Source organism: Oryza sativa, chromosome 5, assembly GCF_034140825.1.
Source record: "Oryza sativa Japonica Group chromosome 5, ASM3414082v1".
NCBI lineage: Eukaryota > Viridiplantae > Streptophyta > Magnoliopsida > Poales > Poaceae > Oryza > Oryza sativa.
Genome location: NC_089039.1, coordinates 6,877,666 through 6,901,180, shown reverse-complemented (window position 1 = coordinate 6,901,180; position 23,515 = coordinate 6,877,666). Strand labels below are relative to the sequence as shown.

Genomic DNA, 23,515 nt, shown 5'->3' with positions numbered 1-23,515 from the left:
CCAGGGTTCCGAACTCCCAGCTGGCCCAATCCAGCCCAACTTCAGCATGACGGTTGTAATCCTCATTCTATGATGGTTTTGGTCGTTAATACCGGTGGAAACCGTCATCAGAAGGGACACTTGCCAAGGGAAGGACGAAGATGCCCTTTGGATTCTATGGAGAATATTCCTTAGCATCTCCACTCTCTCAAGTCACCACCACACTATAAATACCCCTCTTCTCCCTCATTCTCACACACCAAAACATGAGCTGAATTACAAGAGGCTCTATTGTACTTTATTGTATACTAGATTAGGGAGAGAGGAGAGTAGAAGTCGGAGGAATTCCAAAGTTGTCGGCAATCCTCTTCTTATTTCTTTTACTCTGTTAAATACTCTGCTTTAATCGAATATCATTGAGTAATTAAGATTTATTCTATGAGAGTTACCTCTCAGTTAGTTCCTAATCAAGGTATGGAATCATTGTTCACTATAGTCCATTAAAATATAGTGATTGCTTCAGTGAGTTATAAACACTAAAATAGTTATTAACTGCGTAGACATGGTGTCTGGGTAGTTAATTTCCGGTGTTTGCTTTGTATCCCACAATAGGTTTGAGGTGGGTGTAAAGGTGGTGATAGCCCTCAAGTACACTAAAGTCCTCCCTGACTAGGTACATTGTAGAGCCATATCTGGGAGCAGCGGGCTGGCCAGCGCCTGAAATACCACGTTAGGATTAAATAGAGCTTTCTATAGACACTTGTCTTTCACTAGTAAATTCCCTCTACCCTTAGTGAATTTCCCTCCACCCTTAGCTTATCTTAGCTTCGTGTCCTTGGATGAACCTGGAGAAGAGCTGACACACATGTTCCCTGTAGAAATCGATACCTTGAATACTCCAGGGTGGAGTGCTACATCGGTATTTCTGTTCGCTTACGGATTTTATCTGTGACATTAAGAAATACCAATAAGCATTTCTGTTTATTTATTTTATGTGACGTTAAGTAAGTTAAGGGGCGTGGTGGGCAGCCATTCCCCCTGGCAAGTTAAGGGGCGTGGTGGGCACCCATTCCCCCTGGCAGGACAGCTAAAATCAAAGAAATTTGTGATTTCTGTTTATTTCTGTGACGTTAAGTAAGTTAAGGGATGTGGTGGGCACTCATTCCCCTGACAAGACACCTAAAATCAAAGAAATTTGTGTAGTTACTAGCAACCAACAAGTTTTTAAGATACTCACTACTTATAGAACTCATCCTCTGTTTATTTCTGTTGGCTATTATGCTGTTCCATATGAAATTCACTAACATATGAACAAGCCATTGTGACATCTGTGTGACATCAACTGTTTCTCATAGATACGGTCTTTGTTCTCAATTTTGTTATGAAATTTATAAGCTTATGAACAAGCCATTGTGAAATCTGTGTGACATCAACTGCTTCTTATATATACGGTCTTTGTTCTCAATTTTGTTATGAAATTTATAAGCTTATGAACAAGCCATTGTGAAATCTGTGTGACATCAACTGCTTCTCATATATACGGTCTTTGTTCTCAATATTTGGCTGACTGTGATGTTTGAACATATGTGTCCTTTCCTCCTATAGACCATTATAAAAGTATAGTATGTCTTTTGGCTGTCTGATATTAAATTTCCTGATAGTACATAATGGCCTTTTGGGTGGTAGCTGTAGGCTACAGTTGGACTTGTGATTAGGAAAATCAGCTCCATCCAGATTAGACGGCATTAGCGCGTGGTGGCCATCTGAAGACGGTTCACATGAGTATATCAAAGGATTTGGTAGAGTGTAGAGAAATAACTATATAATATTTCAAATTGTACAGAACAAGATATAAATATGCAGAGAATACATAATTTCATATTCATGTGCCTCATGAATTGAGATCAAGTTATTTGTCCAGAATTTTAAAAACATATATAGTTCATACTCCAAATATATTTGATACGTCTAGGGCTGTCAAATTCGTTACAGGCTTGATTCGAGCTTGACTCGAATACTAGACAAGCTAAGCTCTAGCCTAGGCTGAGGCTCTCAAGCCTAGCGAGCTCGAGCTCGAATAGCTCGGCAAGGCTTGATTAGAATAAGATGCATTGCATATAGAATATATACTTGATAGGTCAATGTATAATTGTTATCTTGCTTGACCTGCTCAAGTCTCAACACCTTATAAATGCTTCTCAATAAAGCTATTATATGGTTGCTAGTAATAGTAGTACTACTACTTAGCTAGTTTTTCTTAATTCCGACGTTTTAATGCCATGGATTCATGAGAGAAGCTACAGAGGCTTCATTCAAGAAAAGAAGCAATTAATTTTAATTATCGATGGTTTGCATCCATATCTCTTATACAAGAGCAAATTTTTTAGAGTTCCACCAAGTCAAGTTGTCAATGAGCAGTACTACATGTAAAGGGCCCTCACTCTTTGCATTGTACATGTGGAAGCGGGGCATAAGAGTGGTAGGACAACCGTTGTAGAGCAGGTTCTCCATGAAATTTGGATTTCTACTATCCAACCTACAAGAGAAATCCCTTGTATACCTTAAAATTTTAGCTAATCCCTTCTATACCCCTGAAATTTTAACTAATCCCTTCTATACCCCTGAATTTTGCTTACTTCCAAGGATACCCCTAAAATTTGATTTTGATCCCTTCCATGCTCCTCCCGTTAGTTGACCATCTAATTTCTATAAAAATATCCATTTTACCCATTGGATGAACATAAAAATTTATCCTATTAAAATTTCAAATAAAATTTTTAATTTATTACATTTTTTATTTTCAAAATTTATGTCAAAATTTTTTGCTATAATTATTTAGTCTCATTAGTTTCATAAAATGCACACACTGTGCACTCAAACAAAATTTTCAATATTTTTCAAGCTTATATTCAAACCTAAATTAATCATCAAGGGCATAACAGACATTTGCAACCAAACGCAACAATGAAAAGAAGGAAAATATAATGGCAGGGGTATGGAAGGGATCAAATTAAAATTTCAAGGGTATAGAAGGGTTAGGTAAATTTCAGAGGTATGAAAGGGATTGAGTGAGTTTTTATAGGTACACATGGAATTTACTCAAACTGCATGTGTTATGTTGGTCTGAATGTTTGGGTTGCGGTAATACAGGATTCCATTAAGAATTTTCCACAGCTTTTTCGTTACCCCAAATCCTCTTTCAATTGTATTTCGCCGCGAGACATGCACCTAGTTGAATATTTCACTAGTACAGAAGAGCTTTTTCCATACGGGCGAAATGGATCTTTCCATGCAGCTAGCCTGCCCGCATGGAACAAGAGGTCTGTAAAAATCGATATTTCTCCATGCGGGCAACACAACCGCATGCAAAAAGGGGATTTTCACATGTGGTCCACAAAGCCAACCGCATGCAAAGATATTTTTCAGCCAAAAAAAATAAAATTCCAAAAACCCCCCGAAACCCTAACCCGTCGCCCGCCGCCCACCGCCGGACACCACGTGACCGGCGCCAGATCCACGCCGCTGCGGCCGCCGGCCGTCGCGGGGCAGCGCCGTGCCTGCTGCCCTCGCCGCCTGCCGTCATCGTCGCCGAGCGTCGTGCTCCTCCGTAGGGCGGCGGATCCGGCCCTCCCGAGGACGGCGCCGCCGACTCGCCGTGCCCGCTGCTCACTGCCGAGAGCCCCTAGGACGGCGGATCCGGCCTTCCCGAGGACGGCGCCGCCGGATCCGCCGCCGTAGGCCGTCGCCGTGCCCGCCGCTCGCCGCCGAGACCCCCTAGGGCGGCGGATCCGGCCTTCCCGAGGACGGCACCGCCGGATCCGCCGCCGTAGGCCGTCGCCGTGCCCGCCGCTCACCGCCGAGACCCCCTAGGGCGGCGGATCCGGCCTTCCCGCCGCCGGATCCGCCGCCGTTCCCGCTGTCTCGCCGCAGGCCGTCGCCACAGCGGCTCCTTGCTGTCGTCGCCCGCTCCCTCCTCGCGGCCGCCGCCGCGCCTCCTTGCTTCCGCCGCTGCTCCCGCCGTCTCGCCATCGCCCGCCGCCTCCTTGATGTCGCCGCCCGTTCCCTCATAGCTGCCGCCGCCGCCACGCCTCCTTGAGGCCGCCGCCGTCGCTTGCGTCGTCTCGCTGTCGCCCACCGCCTCCTGCCGCGGCCCAAGTGAGGGGGGAGAGAGAGAGGGAGGACTCCACGGCGGTGAGGAGGGGGGAGCGGTGAGGAGGGGGAGCTGCGGTGAGGAGGGATGGCGGTGGCGTCGCCGCTCGAGGGAGTCGCCGGCGACGGAGGGATGGCCGAGGAGTGAGAAAGTGAGAGACTGAGAGAGATAGAGAGAGACGAGAGATCTACAGAGAGAGAGGAGATAATAAGTGAGAGGAGAGGAAGAGAAGATAAGGTTAGGTGTGAAATTTTGAACAGGTAGAGAGGGAAGGAAGAGGGACCATTTTTACAAGCGGGCCATTTAACCGTCCGCATGCAAAAATTGATTTTTTGCTTGTGGCTTTTTAGATTTTAAATTAATTTTTATGTCACTATATTAACTCATATGAAAAAGTTTGCCAAAAACAAAGTTGTAGAACTCATCAAGATCTACAACTTTTGTTTTGGTCATTTTTCTATATGACTTTGTTTGAACAGTTTGAAATTGAATTTCAAAATATGACAATTTCAAATAAAATTTTCAAATAATAAATGATTTCAAATAGAAATGTCATTAACAACAAAGTGGTATAACTTATCAAGATCTATAACTTTTGTATTGGTCATTTTTCTATATGACTTTGTTTCGACAGTTTGAATTTGAATTTAAAATTATGATAATTTCAAACAATATTTTCAAGTACTAAATGATTTCAAATGAAAAAGTCATAAATAACAAAGTGGTATAACTCATCAATATCTATAACTTTTATTTTGGTTATTTCTTCATACGACAAAGTTATTTGTAACACTGTTCACAAGATGTACATCTCTTATATAGTTTTATAAACTATAGAGAGATATGTAAATTTTGTGAAAATGTTACAACCACTTTGTAGAATGAAGAAATGACCAAAATAGAAGTTATAGATCTTGATGAGTTATACAACTTTGTTGTTGTTGACTTTTTCAGCTAAAATCATTTATTGCTTCAAAATATTATTTGAAGTTTTGAAATTCAAATTTTTAATTGATAAAACAAAGTCTCAAGAAAAAATGACAAAAATAATAGCAGTAAGAATACAATAACATGATATAGCATGATTTTAGAAACATTTAGGAAAAAGAATCATCTAATTTGGAGTTCGTATGAGTGAGATACACTAGTTTCAAATTTCAAATTTTATTTTCGCATGCGGGCGCTTAAGCGAGCCGCATGGAAAAATCGATTTTTTCATGCGGGCGCTTAAGTGACCCTCTTAAGAGGCCCGTATGGGAAAATCGATTTTTCCATACGGGCCACTTAAGGAGCCGTATGGGAAAATGACCCTCGATTTTTGCAGACGCCACTAGTTACGGTCCGTTTGTAAAAATCATGGGCCGGCTCTCGTACAGAAAAATCACTTTTGTAGTAGTGTTTCTTCTCTTTCCCCGGGCAGCGGACCTGCGGTGCTTGTTCGTCTACAAATTGATCCCTTTATAACCTAACACATGGGTATGGAGCCCATCCTACTCGGATATTCCGAGTCCATGAGAAAATATTTAGTTGCAAATATTTCAATTCAGTCAGGTCAGTGCATCTATCTATCTATCTATTAGAAATTTTCTACAGATGCACCTAAGCCGCCACATGACATCTCTACAAACGCTCCTAGACTGTCAAGTGGCGCTCTAATAAATTAGAAAAATTCTAAGAAAAAAATAATACTAAAAGTTTATAAAACTTTCTACAAATGCTCCTAAGCCGTCACATGACATCTCTACAAACGCTCCTAGGCTGCCAAGTGGCGCTCTAATAAATTAGAGAAATTCTAAGAAAAAATAAAGCAAAATATCTAGCTATTAATTTTCACTTAATGTAGTGGACACCATATTTTTAACCGTTAGATCTAAAAATAACAAATAGATTTAATTTATCATTAGAACATCTACGTCGATTGCTCCCATATATGTACGCATGCACGTACATACTTTGTAACTATCCCCCTTCCCCATAAAAAATTCTAAATAAATAAATAATATGCACTATATAATTGTATGTTGTATAGTAAAATTTTACTTGCATTTTCAAAAACAAATGAACAACTCCAGTTTATAAATTAGACAAATTCTAAGAAAAAACAAAACATATCTAACCATTGATTTTTATTTAATCTGGTGGACCTATATTTTTGTTGGTTAGATCTAAAAATACCAAATAGATTTAATTTATGTTTAGAAAGCCGCATCATGTTGATCGGCCCAATACGTGTATCAGTGTATGTGCATGCACGTACTCCCTCCGTTTTTTAATAGATGACGCCGTTGACTTTTTCTCACATGTTTGACCATTCGTCTTATTCAAAAATTTTATGCAAATGCATAAGATATAAATCACACTTAAAGTACTATGAGTGATAAAACAACTTATAACAAAATAAATTATAATTACGTAAATTTTTTGAATAAGACGAATGGTCAAACATGTGAGAAAAAGTCAACGGCGTCATCTATTAAAAAACGGAGGTAGTACATACTTTGTACGTGCCCCCTTTCACTTCTTTTCTTTTTCCTTTTTCTTTTTCACTCTCATGAGATAAAAAAATCAAACTAATAATTTCAGCCAATAGTTGTAAAAATATATATTATTTCGAGTTGCACTCTACAATATACATGTAATCGAAACTTATAAAAGATCTAAATAAATGAATAGTATGCATTGTATAAATGTATATTGTATAGCAAGATTAGACTTGCATTTTCAAAAATAAAATAACTCCAGTTGTGAGTAAAATTTCCCAAAATTACTCACTCCCTACTATAAAAAAATATTCACTCCCTACTATCAAAAAATATTGATATATCCAAATACTAAATTTATTATGAATGTATTTTCATGTATTGTGATGTTTCTTTATTTATATATTATTATAAGTTAAGGATCAAATATATTCTTTTGACATCGTGTCGATGTCTTTTATCTCCTGCTTAGGCTTCGTTCGATTTAGCTCATTAGGTGTGCTTATCCATGACATGCAAAATGATACAGGTATTAGCATAGGATTAACTGTGTATTAAATATTAAAAATAATGAATCTATTTGATTTATTTAAAAACTTTTATATAAAAAGTATTTGTAGAACACATACCGTGTAATGCACCGTATAGTAGTTTGAGAAACGTACTCGTTATAAATAGGGAGTAGCTAATGCTATAAGAACTTTACAATGCTGCCTTAAATTTATTACTTAGGCATTATAAAAACTCAATATGTAGTATGCAATATACTTGGACAATCCTAGCCTAAAATATCAATCATATGTCCTCATTGATCCCCCTATATGTAGGTTTTATATACAAGTCACTATTTATTGATCGCCAAGTCATATTACTCACGAGGTATCCATGCACAATGCACCTAATGGTTAGTTGATATCTAATGAGCATATATATCATCAGGCACCGAAAATAAAGGGAAATACTAAGTGTGCAATGATCAACAAATGATAGGTAGAGGATGCAACCAATCCACCACAAACAATAGTTGACTACAAGTAGATTGTGACTATGAGTAATAGCATTTCTATACTCCTACAAACGCTCATTAGATGTCATGTGATGCTCTAATTAGAGAGAAACTAAGAAAAACTATAAAATAAAATAAAAACAATTATTCATCGATTTACACTCAAAATCAATGATCCATTATTTTCAACCATTAAATTAGATCTATAACAGTAATCCCTCCGTCTAAAAACCGTCTAATATCTCCTTATGTACATACACAACTCCTATGTACATACATACGCAAGAAATATAAAAAGAAAAAAAGAAGAGTGTGTATATGGTATGCCCCATATGGTAGTTTTCTCTTTCTTTCCAGGCTCTAAGGTTTTTCTAAATTGAGCATATACGTAGTGACCACTCTTAATGAGATGGATGGTAAAAGAAGCCACACCATGCCGCCGCCTCAGCCACCCATACTTTTTTAACTAACAATGTAAAAGGCAATCACAAGATCTCATATAAATGTGTGCAGACGCATGTTATGAATACAAACACATATACCCTATTACTATGATAGGCAAATATTCGTTCGAAAGAAAAAAAAGAAAAAAAACATAAATACATATGAGATAGTACTATTCGCTAGTAAAAAAAACATACATGTAACTACATTATATCTCTTTTCAGGTCGTTCTAATCCAAATAGTGTTAACAGTTAGCAAAAATAATTTTAAAAAATTCCATCGAATATTAATCCCACGAACATGCATAGGTGAATTAGATGTATAACACAAGAAAAAAAGATCAAAACCTATATTAACTTGTATGTTAGCAAAGGATTACAATTTGAACAAATATTTTTTTTGCATGGTCCTCACCACTAAAGCTATTAGATTTTTCGAAGTAGAGTCCAATGATGAACCCTGCTAATTTTTAAAATTATATATGTACCACTAAAATTTAGTAGTATCGATTAACACCGTAAACAAATTATGTACACTCTATACAATAAATCGACTCAAGACATTAAAAAAAACTATTTTCATCATCTCCATTTTCTCTCACTCATACCCTAAAAGGGTGCCAAGCATGGATCTCAATAGGCTACATTGTAATAACTATGGTAGGAGTATTTATTATTGAGCTGAAGTGGTCCGTGTAAGAGGTCACCATTGACAATAGAGCTCAACTTGCCTACTTACCGATACAATCCTTTATAAAATTGTGCTCTAAGAGCTTGTCTTGAGGATCACGACTATATCAATACGGGACCCATGAATCAAGGCATTGGAGAAAAAAGCCTTAGCGGCTACATTTGGCTTCACCGGTTGTTAAAGGGGCATTCATATATAAGTTTAATGATCTTATTCTATTAATTAATTGGTAGAAGTGGTATTTTTAATTATTTACATGTAGATTTGGATACCTATGAGACATGAGTACTTGGGTATGAAGTAGGGATGATTTTTTATGGTATTAATTATGTATTGGGTTTATTTGTGCAAAGATGCAATTCTAACTATATATCCATATTTCAAGACATGATAATAAGTAGTGGTGATAGATGAGTACAAAAAGATTTTTTTTGGGATATGATGGACATTATTATAATTTAGTATGTCAAAAATCTATGGCCTATTTCATACAGTGAATATGGTGAGATAGGGCTTTTTTGTACATTTTATAAACAATAAATAAATTACCTACGCATCTGCGCGGGCTTTCTTCCTAGTTTCAATAATACTATAACCAAAAAGCGATGTGTTAGAAAATATTACTAACCCTGTGATGGCCTAGGAAAATTGTATATATGGGTACCCAGCAGCTAAAACTCGCTGTTCATGCACTGAACCAGGCCATCCTGCATCGGAGAACATAACTATGTCGTTTCATCTGACTAGTAATCGTGCACGTGAAATGCATGCTGTGATCAATATAAATTGAATTGAGCATATTATAAGCACAGAATCTGTTTATCTACATGCATTGTGTAAATATCATCCTTGTCTAGAATATGGTATATGTAAGTTCTGGTAGTTCATAACCTATAAGGATTAATAAAATATTTATCATACAAAGTACTTTTGATACATTGTTGATCCATTGCCAGGTCAATAAGACAGTGAAAACACAGACAATGATCGAGGTCGCTCCTCGAATCGAGGAACACATGTTGAGATTGCTAGCGCGCGGTATTTGAATCTCACTATCACTGATATCTGATACTATCATTCAATTCACTCATCAATGACAAAAATGGTAAATACTGAAAAGTCAAAGAAAAAGCTCCATACACAAAATTCTAATTGCCTTTCATCCTTGAGCCACTAATCAATCAAACTGGGAAGGCCAATTGTTTTGTGGCCTTAGGAGGAATTATTCAACGCATGCTGCCAGTCCACACCTCTTCCATATAAACTAAAAGCCCAATGGCATAAGTGGTAGTAATTCTGATCAATCTTATGACTTGCTGAACTCATCCTAAATTCTTGAAAGGCAAGTGATAAAAATTACAGCAAAATTTCCAGGATTTGCATTGTGCAGGCAAATGGTACAGAATTATCTAAAGGTCTGGTACACGTAACACATCTCCATTATAAAAAATATACCATAAAACATAGGTGTGACTCTACCCTTCAGGTTGCTGCTCCTCCATTAAGAGCATTGCTAGCATTGTTTGGATGCATCTAAGTTGTTTCATACTTTATTGAATTTGAGAAAATGGAATGGATTTAGAACTCGAGCGCATGCATGCTTAGCATATAAATAAATGGATGTGAAGTTTTGGTCAACTAAAAATACTCACAAATTTAAGTCACTTTTCCGATGGCTTATATAGTACCAAGATTCCGTAAACAAATTAACCTTATATTACCAATTCCCCTTCTCCTCGTGATGTGTCTCCTTACATCCCAATCCGCGTCGGCCCCTGGCTTCGTGGCTTCGCTATACCAGAAGTCGCCAATGACGCCAGTGAGCCTCGTCCAATAGGCATCCTCTCTCTCCTCTTTGTTGTTCTTCTTCTACAACTCCGGCGACATAAAGCCACCTCCGATGGTTTCGCACCACCAGAACCGCCATTGTTGCATAACTGCTCTTGTTTCACCTCCACTGGCTCACCGTCCACCTGTCTTTGTCCTTATTGCTAGGGTTCCACCTCCCCGGCCATCTCTCTAATACCTTTCTCGTCACCCCTTAACCCCTCCCAAACTCCCGAGCACTAGATCTACCGTTGTTGTCGTCGTTGTTGAGGCGTCGTAGATATCGAGGCCAGTGGTGCCAGATCGACTGACGCAGAGGTTCCGAGTGCCGGATCCGCCACCGTTGAGGTCTCGAGCGGTGAATTCGCTGCCTCCTAGGTCCCGAGTGCCAGATCCGCCGCCTCTGACGTCCTAAACGTTGGATTCGCTGCCTCTCGAGCTCCCAGCACCTCACCCGCCATCGCCATCCCCCAAAAGCTCTTCATTGGTGAGCTCCCAACTCTGCACTTGCTGTTGCCGCCGCTAGAAGCTCGCTGTCACCGCCTCCACAAGTCCACCGCCACTGCCTCCTCCTCTCATCATGGCCATTCGGAGAGGAATGGAGAGAAAGGCAGAGAGGAGTGGAGAGAAGGGGGAGGACTTAGAGAGAGGACACGAAGAGTAGGAGAGAAATTAAAGAAGAGGGAGGCCGGTGCTATATTTTTCACATACGGGTCTCATAAGAGCCCCGTCTACGGAAATAACTCTATTTTCACATGCAAGTCTCTTAAGGGGTCCGCGTGTGAAAAGCAATTGTTGCAAAACAAATCTTCCCTATTACACCTCTAAAATCATTTAATATGCAGATATTCTTTAGGTCCGTTTGCAAAAATAAAGCGGGTGTCTGGAAAGATCATTTTTTAAGTAGTGAGGACTCTTATTTGAAGTTTGAACAACAGAGCCAAATGTATCATGAACCAAAAAAACGAAGGAAATAACAACGTGCATGTTCCCTCAAAAGAGAAAAAAGAAGAATGAAGTAGTTGAGATGAATTAAATCGATGGAAAAGGGATAAATAGGGCTGCTACCCTACTCCCCTGTCCCAAGACAAAATTCCACTGCAAAAATTTGAAAAGAAAAAGGAAGATAGAGGTGAAATTGTGCACATTAAACTATCCAGCCTCTTCCATTTTATAGGTTGTACACTTCTACTATAGTAGTTGATCTCTCTGTTCTGTTTCCTTTCAGTTGTACTATATATTAGGGACTCAAAATGGACTTTTTTTTCTTTGAAAATTGCAAAACATCTCCCTGCAAATTTAGATAGGCCTCTGGATATCTGTCCAATAATCCGGCCCAGTAATAATACTCATTCTAAGAATAAGTTCACCACAGGTCCCTCAACTTAACAGCGAGATTGTTTTTAGATTCCTTAACCACAAAACTAGAAATGTGTACCCCTAAACTCACACAAACCGTGCAATCAAGGTCCTATGGCAATATATATGGGTGGTTTCGCTGACGTGGCATCCTAGTCAACCAAAACAAATATAGGGTGAAGAAAAAAATATGTGGCCCACATATCTTATTCTTCTCTCTTTTTTTCCCTTTTCTTTTGTCTCTTCTCTTCTCTTCTCTTCTCCTTTCCAACCTTCTCGCCGTCACCCGCTCCGCTTTGTCGGCCGCGTGCTCGCGGGCCTGCCCCGGTTGCACGCCGCTGCTCCGCTCCGCCGGCCGCTCGCTCCTCGCCACTGACACTCCGCTCGCCAGTCGTTGCCGCTCCACTCCGCCGGTCGCACGCTCACTCGCCTGCTCTGACTACTCGCCTCCTGCTCCCTCATCGGCACCCCCACGCCCCCCCCCCCCCCCCACCCCCTGACAGATGAGCTCCCCACCATGCCGAGCTACCGCCTAGTCCACTCCAACTCCACCACCCACTCAGTCCGTCGCGGGCCCGCTCCACGGCCTCCATGGCCAGTCGTCGCCTTCCTCGCCGACCTCCGGACTAGTTGGCGGCCGCCCAACGCCCTGGTGCTCCCCGCCGGAACCACCTCATCACTGCCGCATCCCCTCCTCCTCGGGCCATCTTCATCGACCTCCTACAACCAGTCCCGATGCAGGCAGAGGCAGCGCCGCGGCAGACGACATCGACGTCGACCTAGGCATCCTTGTGCAAGAGCTCGCCCACCGCCGCCCTTGCTCTGCCACCGGTGGCCCTCCTGGCGCTTGCTCGTCGCCGTCCCCGCTCCGGTTCGCTCTGAGCGGCGGCCGCTGCTCCGCCTGCCTGCTCTAGCCGCTTGCCGCACCACGCTCTACGCCAAAGAAAAGAGAAGAAAGAAAAGAGAAGAGAAAAGAGAAGAAAAAAGGATACAGACCCACATTTTTATTCATCCCACTTACATGTGGTCCCAGATTGCTAACTAGGATGCCACGTTAGCGAAACCACCCATATATACTGTCATAGAACCTTGATTGCACGGTTTGTGTGAGTTTAGGAGTACACATTTATGGTTTTGTGGCTAAGGGACCTTAAAAAAATCACGTTGTTAAGTTGAGGTACCTCAGGAGAACTTATTCCTCATTCTAATAAGAGAAGAAAAAAAAAACTGCTCATAATCCTGTTGCACAGGTTGGGCTAGGCCCATCCAGCATGAAACAAGGTTGACCGTGTCCGAGGCCTCTTCTAACCCCGAGTCCGACTGCTTCGAGGGTTCGCACAAGTGTATTTAGGTTGCGGGGGAGCGACACGGCCAGCATCGATTTCTCTGGCGATGGCCACCTCCGAAGCAGGCAAGGGGGCAGAGCAGGCGTGTGCTGCTGCTGCGGCGGCGACAGATGGAGACGACGGCGGCGAGCGTCCACCACGGATGATTCAGATGCCGCAGGAGTACGTCGACTGGGTGCTCGCCCAGAAGAGGGAGGCATACTACGAGAGCCCCGAGGACTACCCTCTCCTGAGGACCAACAACCCCGTCAAGGTGGATGGCCTCTCGGAGGAATGGGTCGAGAAGAACAGCAAGTCCGTGATAAAGACGGCAAATCTCTTGAAGAAAGCGGATGACTCGTTCGAGGAGTTCCAGAAACAGGTCCGCAAAGAGGTGGAGAAGGGGTATTACGAGGTTGGAATGGACTTCTTCGTCCAAAGAGCTGCGTCCCGGGCATTGTTTGATGAGCAATGGGCCAAGATAGATTTCACTGGCATTGACGTTGAGGAAGATGACGACGATGAGTAGTGGTTAGTTTGGAGCTGAATTCCAATTGAGATGGATATATGCTCTGAATTCTAACTGAGATGGATATATTGGGTTGTTATGTATGTAGGAATGCCAATCTAACAATGAAGCATTTGTCTTTTGAGAATGTGTTTTGAGAGAGAGCGAGACATTTTTTTTTTGTTAATGTAATTTCAGGTAGTTGTAGCTCAAGCACTGAACCCATGACAACCATGAGTTCATGGACAGGTTAGCTCCAGCCTGCTATTAGCAGCAATTTGCAGCTCCGGATATGCCCCCATGTCATCAAACAAGAACTACTTACTCGTTCATTGAACAGGCACTTGTGTCGGATCCTATTCCAGATTAATAAAACTGGTGTTTAATCTAAAAATATAAAAAAGAAAAGAATTACTGATAAAATGGGGTAACAGAAGGCCTACACTAACCTGTTTTTAATCCAGTGTTTATAAGTCCAATTGAGCCCACGTCATGTTGCGTTCTAAATGTAAAGGGAAAAGGTATATACACATGCAGGTTTCAGGTTGATTGGTCACCTTCAGCAGTTAGGAGGGCCACTACCAGCAGTTCCAGCATAAAGAAGGAAACGTGGTTGTACCTGCCCTTAATGCAAGGTCACATGATTAGCAGTTAGCATCAAGATAAAACAGAGCAAACTAACTCTTTGCTGTAGTTAACATTAAACAGAAAGAACAGCCACTGTGTCATCAAATCATCTTCCTGTAGAGTTACAGGACTCGACCTCTGTTTCTTGTCAGGCAGAAAACTGTATCTTGGGGTAATTGGACTGTCCCATGTGAAATTCACTAGAGCTAGCCCCTTCGACATCAACCTACCTTGCTTCTGAAAATGCATATAACTTGCCGTTCTTGACATCAATGACTGTCCAAAGGAGCATGAAATCTCACCAGAAAAGCAGGCTTACCATCCACATTGTGAGCAAACCACACGTTTTTTAAGATAATGTATAAGCAAACCAACACGGCACATAAACTTGCATGAAAACTTCATGTTATTTGCACTGAAAAGAAAGAAAACATAGTATGAAAAATCCAAAACCCAGTCGGCTGCCCATTGAGAGTCCTGGAAAGTTACATGATAACAACGCATGTACACATCACATTATTTGCCCACTGTGGGGGAAGAAAGCAACAGCTAACAAGCACTCGAATCCAAAACCAGACCACTATCCAGTGATAGCTCCACGGATGGACAGTGACAAGATAACAATGCACGCCGACCTGGACGATAGGACGGGCCAAAATCGTCGGTCTTAACATGACACAGTACCAGCCAGCCAGATGTTGGCGTGTCAGCATCATTGACAGTCCACCCACTCATCGGCTAAAAACTATATCTATTATGATAAAACTGATCTGCCAAATCACAAGACAATAAAATGTTGAACCCTAAACGTAAAGTTGGTATGCTTTCATTGAGCAAATCAGGTTATGGGCAATATGGTTACATATAATTTACATACAGATCTGTATAAAAGAACTGCAACAAAAGCTTACAGACGCAGCTAAAGGTTTGTGGATACACAGAATATAAACTGAGTAACTTAAATATACGAGTTTAATGAAAACAAGAATTTACACCTATTCTATACAAGAATGTAAGACATTGTTTATGTTTTAGAAGAACAGTGCAAGCATATACATTATATATGGAAAGAATAAATAAGATACATAAATAACAATGGGGATGGTAAAAATGCACAGAAGAATGTGGTTGGCCGAAATGGGGTAAATTTTCACATCACTCGCTTATATTCACTCGCCTTCGCAGAGGGCAAACAAATATTGCCTTCTTAGCTGTGGCTATCATGTGTCAATTTTGGGGATGTTGAACTTGCAGGTAATATTAAATAATTGAAGTCATGGTCTAGACCTCGTATTGTCTCAGTGAGGACTCCAGCAGCTGATGGCTGGGGCAGATCATCTCCATCACTCGTGTCCCATCCTTGTAAATTTTGAAGGTTGGAACTGTCTTGACATTTTCTAATTGTGTCACTGTGGGGTTCTCAGTTATATCCACCTATGTCAAAATCAAAGAAGCACGTTGACAGAGATCATAATAAGAAATCAGAAGCACATAATTCATTAGAAGATGCTAGTTACCTTGAGGAAATTAACAGATGGATATCTGGTACACAGTGCATCCACAAATGGGGCGATATCAGAGCATTGCTGATTTAAAGGTGCCATGAAATGAACAACAGAAACACCTGCAAAAATGTAATACTCTATTAATTGTTAAAGTTTGCTATAAAATCTAACATACCTGCTGTCCTATGACTTCATTGGTCCATGGTCTGGATTGTGGTTTTGCAGCATGGTGCACATGGAAACAATGAAATGGGAAGATCTTCAATAATATTGTGCCTAATATTATGAAATGGAAAATTCTCTCAAGAAAAAGCCCCTCTGAATGTGCATCAAGTCAAGGAGCATAAGCTTTTTTATTTGCTACACTCTTACTGTAAAATGTCTTTACTCCCCTAAGGGCTGTAAGTTTTAGTTTTTCCATTTGTACATAACGCTTCTGTGTTTTTACCATATATCTGTAGGGCCTCCCCCACAGCTTCCAAACAAGAGAGAGAAAGAGAGACGGCAATTTTGCAAACTGAATGCCTGTCTTTATATTATTACAGGACAATACTTCTTAAGTCAACTAAATATTGTAAGTTTCGATGCTGATGATATGGAAGAAAGATACGATGATGACCAGAGCAAATACCTGGCAAGGTTGTAGCCATCTGGAATTGTTCTGCTCCTACAAGTGCTTCAACCTCTCCTCCAAACTTCATATTGGATACATCCTCACCTCGTGATGACCTAAGAGCAACAAGGGCATGGAAATGCCCCTCTGCTACCTCAGTGTCACCAGGAAGTTCCCTCCTAAGAACCTCATAATCTTTCACGGAATCTGCCCATTGTTCAATCTAATCACCAAAGAAGCAAATAGTGTGCACAACATAAGTCTTCCAGCATCAATCATCATGTGCATAAAAGCATCTTGATTGAGCAAAGTATTACCTTGCCATAGGAAGCTGCACGCCTTAGGAGAGCCTTCCAATAGTTGGGTTGAATCTTAAGGGCTTCATTGCAGTCCTCAATAGACTTCTCCCATTGCCCTAACTTGAACATGCAAGCAGCCCTATTGCAGTAGAGGACTGAATTTGCAGGGTGATGCTTGAGCCCTTCGCCGTATGCTAGGAAAGCTTCTGCAAATTTTCCAGAATGAAAAAGTTCATTCCCTAAGGTTCGTGCTTGGGCAACAGTTCTCACACTCTTATGCATGGCCATCACTTCAACGTTTCCAGAATCTATTTTCCTAGCTTTCTCCATTGATGACATCGCACTATCAAACCTGCAAAGAACAATTATTTTTAGAATAAATTCTCTTAATGATTTTTACAATCTAGTTTGTTATGCATTTGTATTTGCCACGGTGACCATAAGTTGAAAATAAAAGTAATGTCCAGACATCATATGATAGATGTAATCTATATTCAAGCAGGAATATGGACTTCTATGTTTGCCAAATTACCTTCCAAAAGCTATGTCAACTTGGGCATGTACATAGTAGAGATATGAGTTGGACTGAAATCCACAGAACATCATGTCCTGGGAGCATGAGGATGAACAATCAAGCTTGGATGCTCTAGAGATTGCCAAATCAGCCTCATCAAGTTGATTGATCTGGAGAAGAGCTTCCGCTCTAGAAGCAAAGAGCTGCAGTTGGTACAATATATAAATAACATTCTTCAAGCAGAGCATGACTAGGCAATAACAAATAAAACGGAGGATACTTGACCATTGCACAAGAGTCTGCTCCTGCCGCGATTGCAGCGTTGCATTCCCTCAGCGCGCTTTTCCAGTTGCCAATCTTGCGCGCATCAGCGAATCTCCCCAAGTGTTTATCCACTGCTTCTAATTTGTGCAACTCTACAATGTCCGGCTGCAGGCCACCCATGCCAATTTGCTTCCGAGCATCAGCAGTGCGCCCAAGCCTGAAATATTTAGTAAGACAATATCCAAAAATGCACATGGATAAGAAGCAAATATCACAAATGTAGGGACTAAAGCAATAGAATGACCATGACATCCTGCCCACCCCCAACACCCACTATCACTGGAAAAACAAAAATGGAGTGATAGGCATCAGCAAATACAATAGCAACGGGTATGTCACCAGGTTAGCTTTTATAGTCACTACTATAAAAGGTAAATTTCCCTTTCTTCTCATTCTTTGCAATCCGAAACTACATTCCACGAAACATTCAATCATTCCGATGCGAAATGTTCCAAATTAAGCTATAAGAAGCAGAGATCTCCACTCCACGAAATCGTGCCACCAAGTACAACCAAATTTCAGCAGCACAATATCCATATTGATCAGTTTTTTTTTTTTTTTGGGAAGGGGGAAATATATTACTCAGAAGAAATGTCCTCACACACTAAATGTGAGATTAGATTACAATTTCCCTCCCCATATTGATCAGTTAACTTTGATTACCCAATAAAAATATAATATTAAGCGATTCAACTTCGATTAGAACTAATCGATTTAGGCAGTTATGCGTTGGCACAGGAGATAAACTGTTTCCACCGACAATGCAACACGAAGAATTGCCAGCACGCAACATGAAAGCAACTTTCACGGTACAGTGATCACCTTATTTGCAGCGACGCGAGGCGCTGGTGCGCGCGGCCGTAGGACGGATCGAGCCGGATGGCCTCCTCGCACTCCTCGACGGCCTCGCCGAGGCGGGTGAGCCCGATGAGCGCCGCGGCGCGGTTGGCACGGCACGCGGCGCTGTCGGGGCACAGCGCGAGCGCGCGGTCGTACAGCCGCAGCGCCTCCTCGAAGCACCCGTTCTTGTACTGCTCGTTCCCGGCGCGCCTAACCTCCTCCGCCTCGGCGCTCGCCGCCGCGGACATCCTGACCGCCGACGCGTGGTCCTCGGAGGAGGAGACTGGAGCGGCACATCGCGCGCGGACGACGCTTCCGTGGCCGTAGTTGCCGGTGCCGGAGCCAAGCACGTCGCGGCGGGCGGCACGGGGAGGCGGAACCGGCGGCGTGGTGGGGAGGCGGCCGGAGGGGCAGATGTTCCCCGCGGGGAACGCGCCGGCGGCGAGCGCCGAGGTGGCCGTGCTCGCGCCGACGCCGCCGCCACCACCACCCGCGCTCGACGAGCACGACGTGTAGATGAGCGGGCCGAACCCCTCGCCGACGCCGTGGTAGTCACCACCACCACGCCGCGCGGGCCTCGGCGGAGCGGAGCCGGAGGAGCCGGAGGAGGAGGTGGGAGTGGGGAGCCTGGAGTGGACGAGGGGGGAGACGGGGGAGAGGCGGCCCGGCGGGAGCGAGTCGGGCTTGTCGCGGAGCGCGGCGGCGGCGAGGGCGTCGGAGAGGGAGGAGGAGCCCCCCGGCATTGGCGCCCGGTGGGACATTTCGCCGAGCGCCTGGGTGGGGGGAGGGTGTGGGCTAGCGGCGGAGCATGGCGTCGCGCGCGGGGTGGTGGTGGTGGTTGAGGATGAAGAGGGAGGGGGGAGGAGGAAGAAGCAAGGAAGGGAAGGAAGGGGGATGGTTGCTATGCTAGATTCGGTGGCGCTACTTGTACTTTGCTAATCCAACTGTTAAAGTGTTAAGCACTTTGACAAGAGTGGCGTCACCGACTCCCAGTGGCGTTTACTGTTTACTGTTTACTTTGACAAGAGTGTCACTCCTACTACTTCGTAATCCCTCCATTCTAAATTGATCTACATATTTCATAGGTACACAAAGACCAAGAAAAACTAATAACTCTCTCATACTATATTTATTCTAGCAACAAACTCAATACATGCACCATCCCCACTATTTCCTAACCAATAGCAAATCAAGATATTGCATGTGGGTTATTAAATACATGTGTGCATAGATGCATGCATCAATGTCCATTTACTTCAATGCACAAATAACGAACAAACCTAATAAATGAACACAAATATGTAGATCGTTTAGGAATAAACTAAAAAAACTATATGTAGATCAATTTAGAATGTAGGGAATACTTTACTACGATAACTGAGTTTCTTTTTCTTCTGATAGGCTGTAGTGACATAAGCAACATCCCTTCTTTTGATAGACGATGATGTTAACTTTTTTTTTTATTATTTTTTAAACTTTTAATTTTAAATTTTAAAAATAACATTTCAAAACTTATTTTCAAAAAAATTGAACCCTTTGTCTTGTCTACCCATCTGGTATGGAAAAAAACACTCACATGCTACCCGTAACGGGCGTGATAATTTTATCCTGCCACGCTAGCAAGGATGGTTGCCGGCTCAAAATTTATCCAACACACAGAGACCTAGGATATCTGTTTAACTCCAGTGCAGATTCTAAATTTGAGGTTCAGGGCGCGTCAGTTAATTCAATGTGATATAGCAAGGGCAACCGATGCCAACAAAGTTTAGATCAACGACTATGGGTCCGATGTAAACTTGAATAGATAAATATCAAAACTTATGCTACCATCGGCTAAGAACTAAGCAATGTATAATCACTAATAAGTCGTTCCTTATTAAAAACAACCTCGATAGATCGGATCAAACCGAGACAGCACAAGATTAAAGTTAATAAAGAGATATCTAACTAGTGAGTATACTGAATTAAACATGAGCCGATGTAACACTCAGAAATTGTAGATAACTCATCACTACGAACTCCGATAAATGTTGCATAAAGACCTATCGACTTAGTAGAATTAAACTAATTAGCAGCAATATAATATAATAGATCAGACCTAACCGAAACATATAAGATTGACGATAATAAGAAAAAACTATTTAGCCGATAGATCTACACAAATGCGATGGATATATCAGATTGGACCAAGAGGTCGAACCGATGAATCCTTAGCCAAATTAAAGCCGGTATATCAAGATAGGCAGCGATTGTAGCAACTAATTAGAATATTGGACTAAATCGAGAAAGTTCTAACTAAATTGTTACAATCAAAGTTGGCATAGCGTAGTTCCTCATCAGCGAATGAAATAATGCAGCTCCGCTTGAAACTAAGAACTCGCCAAAATTAAAAGTAGGCGATGCGCCAAAATTTATATATTGATATGAGAGATTACAGAGACCATGGGTGTACATATTTATACTCTTGGGTTTGTACATGTCCATATTGAACATGAGATAAGATTTCATAACAAGAAAAGGAAATAATTAGTTCTACCTATTTAAGAGATATACTAAAAGAAATATAAAACTGTCTTGCTGTGGTTTTCAGGACTCCTACTTAAATTCAACCTTATCTATATAAATTTTCATATCCAATCGGTTTCTTTTCTTAACCGAATTCACTAAAAAAACATAACAAATTTTGATGTTAACAATGACGTGACCAAATAATGTTGCCACGCTAACCAAACCGGTGTGACCAAATAACGTTGCCACATGAGCGAGACCGATGTGGCAGTATGGTTTTGCATGTTAGCCTAGCTGACATGACCAAAAGGTTCGTATCTTGGACATAAGTTTAGGAAGTGTTTACTTTTAAATTTTAAAAGTTTTTTTAAAATAATAAAACCGTTAACCTTTTTGACACTAATTATTTTATTTAAAAATTATAAAAATGTTATTTATTTTGTTTTGATATGTTTTATCATTAAAGAAACTTTATGTATGGCTTATACTTTAGCATATTTACACTAATTTTTAATAAGACGAATCACCAAATACTATTATAAAGTCAACACCATCATTTATTAAAAAAAGAATAGTACTACTTTATTCCATATTACATTACATCTTAGATTTATCAAACATCAAAATTTGTAAAGTCTGACCAAACTTAGAAAATTGTAACAATATTTTCAATAGAAAATAAATATACTAGAAAAATATACTAGATGGTGGATTTAACAAAACTAATTTTGTGTTACAGATATTAACACATTATCCAATTAACACGGTCAAATTTGTAGATGTTTGGCTTACAAATGGAAAATACCTAACAATATGGGATGGTGGAAGTACTCCATCCGTAAGAAACTATCTTCTACTCACTCTGTTCCATGTCATACATTGTTTTGACTATTCAAATCTTTTAACAAGTTTGATGAAGTTTATAGAAAAATGTAATAATATTTTTAACACAAAACAAACGTATCACCAAAATATATTTAATGAAACTATTTTGTTGTGTTAGATGTTGCTATTTTTTCAAATTTAATCAATTTAGTTTGACTAAAAAAAGTCAATGCAACCTATAATATTAAACTGAGGGAGCAGTTAAAGATAAAGTTTAGGAGTTAAAAGATTAGTATCTTTATTAATGTTGAGAGAGAATCTGAGAGAAGAAAACAAAGAGGAGGAGGAGAACAATTGGTTCGGGGGTTAAAATAAGGAAAAAAAATGATGAACAGAAATACAATCTTTACTGAACAAAATAACCAAAACAATATTCTTTTAGGATGGAGGTCTAGTGGTGACCCTAATATGAAAAGACACTCTTTATTGGATAAATTTTCCAATGTCAAGCATTTTCTTAACAACTTGGAATGTAACCCTTTTTCCTAGATTAAAATGAAACCAACTATGATCGCAAAATAACACAAGCCAATTAGTACTATATCCATTCATTTATACATGATGCTTTGAACTTTTTACATCATGTTTCACCATTCATCTTATTAAAAAAATTTAAGTAATATATTTTCTTTATTAACTAGGTGAAACCCCGCGCGTTGCTGCGATAGTTTAGTATAATAGCACTAAGTAAAAGTAATATGTAAGATAGCTAGATAATATAAATCTACGTAAGTTAATGTGGTTTATAATAATTTAAATTTGAATAGTATATTGAATGATGATTTAAATGTAAAAGTAAGTTGATGCGGCTTTATGAGAGAAGAAAAGGAGTAAGATAGTTTGAATCATAGATTAATCATCTAAGGGCTAAAAATAATTAAAATGATATGACTTAATAAGAGAAGAAAGAGAGGGAGATAATTTAGACCATAGATGATGTGATATGACTTAATGAGAGAAGAGATAGAGCATATTAACTAAATTATGAGTTAGGATTAACTATATGGATATATAAGATATTTTAAAATAAAGATGAAGAGACATATTGAAATATTATACTACATGCTTACATTTAAAAAGCTATAAAATCTAATAAATTATAAAATTATAAATAATATACATGCTTGCATGATGTTTAAATGTAATAATTATTAGTGGATGATGATGTGGTATCTTTGCATGTTAAGCTATAGGATTTAGTGGGAATAAGTGAGTGGTCAAATGTTATATCAAAAGTCAACTGTGTATTAAAAAATGGCAAAATTTGCTACATGACACTCAAAAAATGCGTAATTAGCTATGGGACATTATAAAGACATGAATTTGCCCAAGAACATTCCAAAATTCCGATAATTTGCTGCTGGACACTAAACGTATTAAAATATAATATCCACCCAACTGATGAGAGAGAAATCATAAAAAATGATATTTTTGCCATTATCTTCTTCTACCCAATCCTCCATTGATTCCCCCAATCCATCACCCCATTACCAGACGGCGACTGTTTGGAGCCTAGAGCGGACGCGCAGCACGCAGGAGGGCAGGTGGAGGCTAGGAGGGGCGCGGCCGCCGGGTTCCTGGGCGGGCGGCGCGACGGTAGCACCTGCGGCCACGGGTGGGGATCGCGGTGT

General features: G+C 40.6%; 2 protein-coding genes across 3 annotated transcripts; one reads left to right on the top strand and one right to left on the bottom strand.

Moving 5' to 3' along the window:
• Nucleotides 1-13,203: 13,203 nt before the first annotated feature.
• Nucleotides 13,204-14,015, top strand: LOC9271398 (uncharacterized). The gene has a single exon (XM_015781957.3). The coding sequence runs from the start codon at nucleotides 13,329-13,331 to the stop codon at nucleotides 13,788-13,790; it is 462 nt and encodes a 153-aa protein (XP_015637443.1). The 5' UTR covers nucleotides 13,204-13,328; the 3' UTR covers nucleotides 13,791-14,015.
• A 1,175-nt stretch (nucleotides 14,016-15,190) lies between these two features.
• LOC4338096 (TPR repeat-containing thioredoxin TTL1) lies at nucleotides 15,191-19,403 on the bottom strand. 2 transcript variants are annotated; one of them, XM_015781956.3, is made up of 7 exons: nucleotides 18,474-19,403; nucleotides 17,613-17,808; nucleotides 17,346-17,530; nucleotides 16,832-17,165; nucleotides 16,533-16,737; nucleotides 15,914-16,020; nucleotides 15,191-15,830 (listed from the first exon to the last, which is right to left on the bottom strand). In XM_015781956.3, the coding sequence occupies exons 1-7, from the start codon at nucleotides 19,250-19,252 to the stop codon at nucleotides 15,678-15,680; spliced, it is 1,959 nt and encodes a 652-aa protein (XP_015637442.1). In that variant the 5' UTR covers nucleotides 19,253-19,403; the 3' UTR covers nucleotides 15,191-15,677. The 2 variants fall into 2 exon arrangements, 1 of the variants encoding a protein (XP_015637442.1); XR_001545712.3 differs by having other exon boundaries at nucleotides 15,331-15,830; nucleotides 15,914-16,177; nucleotides 18,474-19,389.
• Nucleotides 19,404-23,515: the final 4,112 nt, after the last annotated feature.

Excerpts from the sequence above, each read along its gene's own strand:
- LOC9271398 (XM_015781957.3), top strand. The coding sequence starts at position 13,329 with ATGGCCACCTCCGAAGCAGGCAAGGGGGCAGAGCAGGCGTGTGCTGCT.
- LOC4338096 (XM_015781956.3), bottom strand. The coding sequence starts at position 19,252 with ATGTCCCACCGGGCGCCAATGCCGGGGGGCTCCTCCTCCCTCTCCGAC. Across the intron at positions 17,531-17,612 it reads GAGCAGACTCTTGTGCAATG|CTCTTTGCTTCTAGAGCGGA; the intron begins GTCAAGTATCCT and ends TACCAACTGCAG. Across the intron at positions 16,021-16,532 it reads GATGGCTACAACCTTGCCAG|GTGTTTCTGTTGTTCATTTC; the intron begins GTATTTGCTCTG and ends ACATTTTTGCAG.